General features: G+C 40.6%; 1 protein-coding gene across 1 annotated transcript; it reads right to left on the bottom strand.

The window, feature by feature from the left end:
* Positions 1-833: 833 nt before the first annotated feature.
* LOC102204295 (protein phosphatase PTC7 homolog) lies at positions 834-8,770 on the bottom strand. Its single transcript, XM_005735273.2, has 6 exons — positions 8,207-8,770; positions 5,909-6,088; positions 4,776-4,974; positions 3,532-3,655; positions 3,313-3,442; positions 834-2,143 (listed from the first exon to the last, which is right to left on the bottom strand). The coding sequence occupies exons 1-6, from the start codon at positions 8,406-8,408 to the stop codon at positions 2,085-2,087; spliced, it is 894 nt and encodes a 297-aa protein (XP_005735330.1). The 5' UTR covers positions 8,409-8,770; the 3' UTR covers positions 834-2,084.
* Between the last annotated feature and the right edge of the window lie 1,086 nt (positions 8,771-9,856).

The raw sequence follows: 9,856 nt of genomic DNA, 5'->3' as shown, positions 1-9,856 counted from the left end.
GGGGGGGGTTTACCAGTAACTAAAATAGAAACTACATAAAAAACAAAAACAACGATGACAGCAGGACAGATATGCAAATCATTACCCCCATTATGTTTATGAGGAAGAAAAACCTGCCCGATTTGATGTGAAATGCAATCATTGTAGCACAAACTGCTGCCAAATTGCACATATGAACTGCTCTCTAGTAATAAAATGCATGGTGGATCAGTGGATTCAAGTATGGCAGCAACAGTACAACTTCTACCGTGATTGTTAGATAAGCACCACAGTGACTGTTACCATTACAGTGGTGCTTCCAGAGCAGTGCCCTAATTGTGAACTATGGCTTCCCTTCTTTGGTTTTTCTTTTAAAAACCTGTCTTTATAGTTACTTACAGATAACCAGTTACATATAACTTAAAACCAGGAATATGATACAACTTTAGGAATAGAAAATACACTTTAATGTAATTCTGAACATTTCCACACAGACCTCTGGCCATCACACACACATAGAACAAGAAAATTTGAGTATTTAGAGTATTGCTGTATGATGTTTGTGTCAAAAAAAAAAGAGCATAATGAGATACACAAAGAAAATGTGTCTTTGGTGCACATGCTTTTAAATTGTAAAGAGTTTATCCACAACACTTAGGTGAAGTGTTAGACCCTCATAAGCAGAACGGTATCATCAGTGTCTTTGATTCTTGTAGTTTGGTGAAATCCAGAGCGCACGTTTACGCACTCGTCGCAATCACGGTCACAGCGTTTATGCAAATCAAGTCATACGTGACTAACAAAAGCAGCAGCAAACAAATGAAACAGGAAAATGAGGGACAGAGAAACAAAACATTTGAAGCAGACTCACACAATGCACATTTCTTCTTCTTTTTTTTAAGATACCTGGATCTTTTAGTCATCCACGGGACGTTCGTCACATCTGCATATGCTTCAGTCTGTAGCTTTTAAAACAAAATAAGGTTTAAAAAATACATCTTTCTCCTTTGAATTTGTTCCTGACCTATCACTGCAATTGTAAGCATTCCCAGATGCTAACTTGAGCTTTATAACAAATATAAACATTACGTACAGTGGCTTCTCAAATATGCCACACAAACCAGTCATATGTTTTAGGGGCCTTTCGGCAACACGACTGCTTCAGAGATCAATCTCAGGAAGCGACTTTCAACTTTCAAACGGAAGTGTGGTATTGATGAAAATCACCTGGAGATTAGTATCTGTACAAGAAAGTATACGAGAGCATGTGTAGATCTTCCATAAAGTAACGAAACAGCTCTTCGCTTTAACAACCAATTCAAAGACAACAGAAAGGCCAGAACAAGTTTCTCAAAAAACAAAAATATTTACAACTCATCAGGAGATGCGGTTCCCTCGGCCAAGCGACAAAACCTGATTAACCTTCATGTGAAAGCTTTAATAAGTGTTACAGTTTCTCATTACAGAGTTTTGATCTGAGGAAAGACACTTAATCCCAACTCGTACATTTCATACTCAAACAACATCCCAGCAGCAGCTTCCTCAGTCTAGTCTACATGCTTTGTTCAAACACATTTACCACATGGAACAGATTAACAACAGAGACCAATAGCCAGGTTTCGCCTGCTAAATCTGTTACTACGCTCTAAAGAATCCAAACCCATGGCTTACTCCTTATCACATTTTTATTTCAGATTTTAAAGCCTACAGGCCGTCCATCTGTCCTGGGCTGTCACATCATTGAAAAAGATGTTGATGCTACAGGATGAGACATTGAAGAATGAAAGGCATCTTCCCGCCCGTCTCGCTCTCTCTCTGCTCCTCCTGCATCACGATCAACATGAAAGAAAAAAAACAAAACGTTCTAGCTGCCTGCCTTCCCTCAGCCGCTCAAGCACCAAAACAAAACCAGCGGAAGAAAACTAAATGTTAACACGGGCCGTGCTGTAAGGAGTGTGTGCCGTGGTGTTGGCGGGCCTCCCCTGTCAGCCCCACAGGACGCAGTGCATTTCGGGAGGGCCGCAGGTGGAAGACTCAGGCAGGCGGCGAAGAAGGAACAGCCCCAGAGAAGCGCACTCAAACACACACGCACGCACACACACATTTTAGTCTGTGTATTCAGCCACGATAGAGAGCAGCACCGTGATGTCATCTGGCTTCCCTCCTGCAGGACAAGAAAACAAAGATAAAGTGAGGAAATGTAAGAACTAGTTCATGCAAAGTACTTTTTAATTATAAGACCTCCTGAATATATAGGAGAAGACTTTTCTATTTCATAATAGTGTTAAAGCCGCATATAACAATAATTGTAGTGATTTGTTTCGTATTAGCTGTAAAGCGGTGGTCAGCCATCATCAAGGTTAAACTTGCAAAAACTAAATGCTTGGGATTCCTACAGAGAAGAAAAACTGGTTGTGCCAGCAGGAGTTTCGTCTCATGTGTGTTATCATGACCACGCCAAGGACACAGCGGAGGAACTGCAGACGTCAGAGCCTCAATAGGTCTAGATAAACTGATTGAAAAAAATGCTTTAACCAAGCTTATTACAAACGTGTCATGTAATGTGTCTTCAAATATAAAGTATAACTGCTGAAATCTTACTGTGTAAAGCAACTTTTAGTCAACACAAGGAGAATCACATTTAAAAGTCTGAGTGGTTTAAGGCCTGATTTGGACTTCTGTGAGCAATCTTTGTAGAGCCTATGACATACATCTCTTCAGATAGTTTCAGCAATCTCCCTCCAAAGATTTGCTGACATTTGTGAGAATTTCAATTCATGTTATGATTGTTATTTCTTAGATTGAGGTGATGAGTGTTATTCTCTCACTGACAAGTTCAAAAACGCAGCTGGAAATGCACAGTAGGTATTGACTGTAGTGAACCGGCAACAGTTTTGTGCCGTGTGTAGTTAGGTTTCTATGGAGATTCACATCAGGTTGCGATGTAGAGTTTCAGATGGGTTTGCGGTTACGACATAGTTACAGTGTAGATTTACTGCTGAAGTATAAAGCCCCAGCGAGACATCCTTAACTTGTGTCTTTTGTGGCCAACTACTAATATTAACAGTGTACAGTTTCATTAAGGACATCAAAAGTACTTTGGAGCATGTATGTTTGTATGCTCCTCATTATGCATCTAATAACACACAAATTATGTTTATTTCAATGTTTATTAATTAATTATTCAAAACATGATAAATAATAGTGCCATCTCCAAAATTTGTACAACCAAAACTTATTATTAATATTAATCAGGAAAAGGGGCGTGCTGTAAAAACATTATACTGCAGTTATGTGTATGGTGCTTTTAAAGGGAGCTAACAGTAACCTTACCTCTTACATTCAGGCCATTGTCACAGGCAAACTGTGCAAAAGGGGACATATAATTAGGGTCGTAGGCAAGATCATGAGCTTGCTTTGCAATGCTCTGTGCAGTCTGCAGGATGCTGTCATAGTTGGTAGTCTGAAACGAGATGCAATAATAAAAAAAGCATTAAAATTTGAATTTGTTTCCAACACATATAAGCATAAGCTGACATGTTGAAGTGATACCTTGAGTTTTTTGAGCTCCTGAAGAATCATGTAGTCTGGCATGTTGTCAAAGAGACCGTCTGTTGCGGTTAAGATGATGTCGCCAAGCTGCACGTCGAAAGAGGAGCTGTCAGCCGCTTCGGGACTACAGGAAACAAGGAAGCACGGGAAGATCATGAAGTGAAACTAGAGCGCGAAGCACCTGAGCTGCTGGCAACATTTTTAAGTGTAGAATTAAGCAGGTCAGAAGCCACTCTGCTAAATTTTGAAGATGGAGTGTGAGCGTTTAATGTGACAGCTGACGTAAAACCTGACTTCTCCGTTTACTTCTCCGTCCGTGCCGAATGCCGGCATGGCCTGTCACTTCCTACCACCATACACAAGTCTCAGACTGAGGTTTTATTACCTGGGAGCCTTATATTTCTGCTTGGTCTTAATTTATGATGACATTTAAACAGGTCTATAAATGTACTTTAATGGGAACGTTAACCCATTAAACCTGCCAAACCAGTGAGAAAAGTCAAACAAAACATCTAGACTGCTCCAAATGGATTACAGAGTTTCCCTCTTGTTTATCAGTTGCCATTGCCATGGCTTGCTAGTACTGAAAGCCTGTATCCATGGAGGAACGGGCAATTTGAAAGTAACATTCCTGATGTCTGCAGAGAGCTAAAAACACTAAGGAAAACTTCTAAAGAAGGACACTTTTTGTTGTTGCTACCAACTCTAGCCAAATCCAGGTAATCACTGACATCATCTGGCAATTCAGACATAAAAACAGATCATGTTACAAAAGCTTTATTAGAGTTGATGCCAGTCATAACAGATGTAAATTGGTTTAGCCAGCAAACCTGTGCACGCCTGCACACACTTTAGTGTGTGGTGAAAAGCAGGTTCTGTTTACATGGCAAACAACAACATAAAGGCCTTTATGCTATGATATTTGCTTCCCACATGAGAGATGAGTCATGTTTTTGATAAGTTGGGCTAATTAAGCTGTCCACAAATTAGCTTGGCAGTGAAAATGACAGAGATCATGACCTGCACTTCTATTTTAAATCCTGCTTTGCATTACAAAGTGGCACGCAAACCCAATGACTGCAAGTAGGGATGCTCAGAATGGAATGATATGCCTTTACCATTTTATCCGAGCCTGCTGTAAGCAGGACATGTACAGTGCTGTACAACTACCAGCCCAGCCCAGCATCTATCTAATATAGAGTTTTATTTATTTACAAAGATATATCTAACACTGAGCAACTGACCTGTCACTGAGCACGACTCCCTCGGCTCCCGGAGGAGCGATGGACAGCTGGAAGGGTGTATTAAAATAGTGCTGTTGCTCGTCCGAGCGATGAACCACCTCTCCACCACGTACCACTAAAAAGCCAGAGTCGCCAAGGTTACACGTATGTAGCCTGTGACTCCGCCGATCCAGAACTACGATGCAGGCCGTGCTGCTTCCTGAAAATAAAGCGGAGTAAAACAACACTAAGGTTATGTATACAAACAGATAATTTGATCAGGGCAAAAGAAAAGAGTTATGTTGCCCAACCAGTACAAAGTAGTCTTTGTGAGTGTCCTCATTATGAATCTAATATATCCATGGAGAGTGGAAGAAATATAATACAGACGAAAAAAAAAACCCAACCAAAAAGATTGCATTCCCAGTGACAGCTACTAGCAACAATTCAGGTAACCTTGAGCAGAGAAGGTCAAGAGCTGACCTTGCCACGACTTTCCAAAATAAAAGTATGCCAACTAAATTTAACGACAGCTAACCTGCGTCTGCACTAACTCTTGGCCAGGGACACTGAGCCAAGATATGAAACCTTGATCACGTGCTTGGTGTTAACCTACTTTTAAAATCTCACTGACCCTCCTGTAGTATCAGTTACAGACAGACTCATGACCTTTTGAAGCTCTGGCAGGGGGCAAAGTGTTTGGCCTGCGTAATAGGGTAAATTGTGGGGAGTCACAAGATCACTGAATTTCAACTGCCAAGTGTTAGCATAAGAAATCACTGCCCAATCAAAGATAGTTACCTCTCTGGTTTTAAATCACTCGGTGGGACAAAGGTTTGTGTCAAACAAAAGTCACATAATATATATACCTGACCAACTAACACAATCGTTGAAGCAAAATTTGGTTCCCTCTTGATGAACTGATCACACACTTAAAGGCTGTATATTAGTAATTGCCAAGGTAGAAGAAGCGATTCCATATTAAACAGATAGTATAACTCAGGACAGAGCTTGTGTTCTGTGCTCGGTGAGCAGGGCCAATACTCACAGTGTGACTCATACTGCAGCTATGTTATTTATTTCTCTCAGCACGGCTGAGCTCGCTCCACCACTTGCTGTGTTTGTAACCAGGTGGATCATCTCTATGTACTCACCTAGCAAGGGAACTTTGTTCTGCAAGAGCTCGTAGTAGCCAGACGTCAGGATGCCCACTGGATTACTGGGTGTGAAGCGACCCTCCTTCACCAGTCGCTCACAGGTCTTCATTAAGGTCGCAGAGAACTGAGATGGGTCGACACCATAGTCCCGCCAACCACCTACGCCATCTGCTACGCCTGATGGGGAAAAAAAGGAATTAAAAACATTTGTTTTACTACTGAACCACTACCATACAATACCTTATTAACACCAGATTCGTGACAGAGGATTGATCAGGCATTTCAAAAGTGTAAATACCAAACATCTGCTGGTAGCAGTTTGGCTGATTTTAGTTGTTGAATTTTTATTAAGTTATCTTTATTTTTTACAGCAGACATGACTTTCTTTTCCTTCCAAGCTCAATGCATCATGTCTATATTTGCACAGCCACACTGCTCTTCTGATCTTTCTTTTCTAGGTGCTGATGCTTTATTGATTACTGAACTGCTTTTCTCTCTGGTGTCTGTATCCCTGCTAAACAGGAACACATTGGTTTATTATCTTTCCATTGTAACTTCTCATGTACTGCTTCATGTGTGCCTAATTTATCTAGTTTACCTGAAGTGTAAGAATTTTACTCCGGAAAATGTGTTACTTGCAGCTATGGAACAGAAATAATTGTATACTCTTTTACTCTTCATATTTATACACTGATACCTCATAATCTACTAGCTTCCTGTTTTATTTTACTTTTGATTCATTCTAGTTGATACAAATTTACTTTGAAACCTCATCAGCAACCAAAGTCTCTTTAGCTCTAGACACCTTCAGCTTATACACACAAACAAACGTAATCTAATATCCTGTAATTTAGGTGCTACATGAATCATTCAAGTTTGTACTTGTAAGCACGCGGTTCCAAAATGCATATAATTTTTGTGGTATGCCGGTAAGGTTACTTGCGTCCAAATGACTTCTAAAGTCAGTTTAAATATATTTACACATTGTGGCTTCACATCAATCACCTCATAAATGCCTTCATTTGCACATTCATTTGAAAGCTGATGCAAAGCAATTTTTTTCCAAGACCAGATGATTTTACTTAAGTTCTGTTTAGTTCAATGGCCAAAGAGGATGGCAAGTGAATATCTGCACCAGTATTTTTTTTTGTCAGAAGACAGTTGTAAAAGAAATATGTACATAACAATGAGAATAATCTAGTAATGATCTATTACTTTTCTCCCCACCCCATGCTCATAGTATTTGACTTCCAGAGAATCTATGTGTTTCCTCTTAGTTTTTTGAAAGTATTTCTTTCTACAGCACACAGACTACTGGGAATATTGCTTCCATAGTTTATAAGGCTGTGACTTTGGAATTATTTTCCCTTTCTCACAGAGGTGAAAGTAACCTTTAAAAAGAAAGTGAAAATATTATACATTCTGGAAAACCCCACGCATTTTCTTCTGCACTGCTTGATCATCACTGTCAGCTACGCCCTTCACTACGATTTCCATCAGCCTGAATTACAGCAAGGGACGTTTTCAACACTCTGACTTGAAGTCTCACAGATTCCACTTCCATTTCTCCTTGCCGTGTATACACGTGTTGCCATGTGTTCCTCGGAGATTTCATTTTTATTTCTCTAACCAACCTAAACGTTTAACACTAAACAGACCTTCTAAACTATGAAATACACCTTGTGTGTGTGTCTAACCAACCACGTGGTAGTTTAAGTCTTTGGCAGTAGCAAGGTGGCGAGGACAAAGCAAGCTTAGCCTGCTAGCTAAGCTAATAGGCTAATGATGCTATTAGCAACATGGCTGCCTCCATGCTCAACCATTCTGACCTTTGCAAGACATTGTAGTGTTAAGTCTGATACGTTTTAATGAGCTCTATTTTTTGCCACGTCCGAATTAAATAAGGCCGATTTACGTCTTCTAATGTTGTGATTGCAACAGCCTACGTCATCGCAGTGTATCCCACAGTGGGGACACATGTAGGTGAAAGGTCATTTAGCGTTTCACCTCAAAACTACCCCCTAACAGTAAAATAAATGTCATTTATTAAAGTAATGACGTGAGTGCAGGTGCTATGTGCGTACAGATATGCTTTAAGCGTCTATCCGGGTTGGAGTCTTGTTTTATCCGGGTTAAAGTGCTGTCTTTTTTTTTTTATGTGTGAGCGGGGAGGGGGGCTGGTGTGTTTTGATCCGACGGGTCGGCACACGTGCTGGCTAAACTCACTGAAGGTCACCCGAGCACAGAGGGCGTCTAACTTTCATGCAAGCCATTTGCAGAGCCCTGAATCCTTACCCAAGACATCAGCCGTCTTGTGCCGTGCAATGAAGCAAGCATCATCACCGTAGCACATCCCTTTCTTCAGGATCCCCTTGCGAAAGTCTTTACCGAAACCATAACTGGCGGTGATCAGACTGTAGTCCCGACCGTCCGTCTGAGAGAGTCCGCCCAGGACAGCCCTGGCTACCAGTCTGCCATAAGACAGTACGGATAACATCCCCTAGCAAGGAGAAACCCCGTTCTGATCCGAGACCGTACACGCTGTCCCCCCTCTCTCGCTCTTTCTCTCTAACCGGCTCGACCACCTGCCTGCTAGGCTAAGTCTTCAGATCAAGCCCCGGCTGTCTGTCTTTAGTCGTCCATCCGATCCCGACCGGCTCGCTTCTGTGACAGCGGAAGGCTGCAGTTGCTCCAAACTCGAACAAACACGCCGCCGTTTCCTCTCTGGCTCTGTCGCTTTATGTCTCAGGTGAGCATTTGATAGACGAAGCAGTTCCTCCACTGGGCTCTCTCCTCCCCGACATGTTTCCACGGGACACAAAGATGTGAGTACATACGGGTGTTTACAACCGTGACGTCGCGTGCCGTAACGTGGCCCCGCCCACCAGGTTCACCGTGGGGGTGTCCAAATTCATCTTTTGTTGTTTTTAGCTAACTTATGTAATAAATATGGGCTTAACGTAGGTTGCACCCAATAATGCAGCCCTAGAACATTTAACATGTTCTAATTTTCTTTAAAATTTGGGGTCTATACATGATAACCTAAAACTAAAAGGGGAAATTTGGAGGTTTTATAGGGATTTAGAAGTATTATAAAGTGTAGGATAAATATTTTTAAGAAATGAGTACCTTCAAGTATTTTAAAATGAAACGGCCAACAAATATACTGTAAATAATTTTTAAGTAATTTGAAATTTTTTTTTTTAGTATTTTAGATAAAGGAAATGCAAATTATACTTTTAATGCATGTGAAATTTCACTATAAGCTACTGCAGTGTTACAAAGTGCTAATGTAAAGACAAGAAAATTAAAAGAAGGGTTTGGTAAGCTCTCTAATATGTAGCCCTCTTGTTTATAACGTAATTGAGTACTTGGACAATTGCCTCTGAAGTTTCTCCAACACGTGTGGGCTATTTCATTGTTTTTGTTTTTGTTAGCTAATTAACCGAATAAATGCCTGGAGTTAATTCTAAATGTGGCATTTACATCCCCAGGCTGCAAAATTCAAAACAAAATTACCAGAAAGAATGCAGAAATATGACTGGTCAAAATAACCTTCTGGTATATTCTGCAGGAAGGGGGTGCACTGGAAACCTGAGCAGCATGAAAAGACTTGAGTTGTACAAGAAACAACAGTGGGGGAGGGGGGTGGGGAGATAATTGCAGGACCCTTTCTATGGTAATGAAAATCCCCTTGACAATACTGAGCCAAGTGAAGAGTGCATTGTGTATGATAGACTTGAAAGCATTTTTCAAGTCAACCATAATAAGGTCATGTTATAAGAGTGAATACAGAGGGTTTACCACAAGGTGTTAACCATTTAAAATCTCAATAATTAAAAGGTTGCCTTAAATATGGCCAAAAATAAATAAACAAACAAAGAGCATTCTGCAGATGGATAAAAATAAGAAAATAAAAAATAAGAAAAACATGGGTATAAGCAT

Source organism: Pundamilia nyererei, unplaced genomic scaffold (genome assembly GCF_000239375.1).
Source record: "Pundamilia nyererei isolate P.nyererei 1_Seehausen unplaced genomic scaffold, PunNye1.0 scaffold00063, whole genome shotgun sequence".
In the NCBI taxonomy this organism is placed as follows: domain Eukaryota; kingdom Metazoa; phylum Chordata; class Actinopteri; order Cichliformes; family Cichlidae; genus Pundamilia; species Pundamilia nyererei.
The sequence above is the reverse complement of the archived record's forward strand: the minus strand, read 5'-3'. Positions and strand labels throughout refer to the sequence as shown.

Bases quoted from the DNA above. Each gene is read 5' to 3' on its own strand.
- LOC102204295 (XM_005735273.2), bottom strand. From the start codon at position 8,408: ATGTTATCCGTACTGTCTTATGGCAGACTGGTAGCCAGGGCTGTCCTG. The intron at 3,443-3,531 runs GTATCACTTCAA...ATCTCGTTTCAG, and splicing joins AGGAGCTCAAAAAACTCAAG to ACTACCAACTATGACAGCAT. The intron at 2,144-3,312 runs GTAAGGTTACTG...CTTGTCCTGCAG, and splicing joins CAATGGCCTGAATGTAAGAG to GAGGGAAGCCAGATGACATC.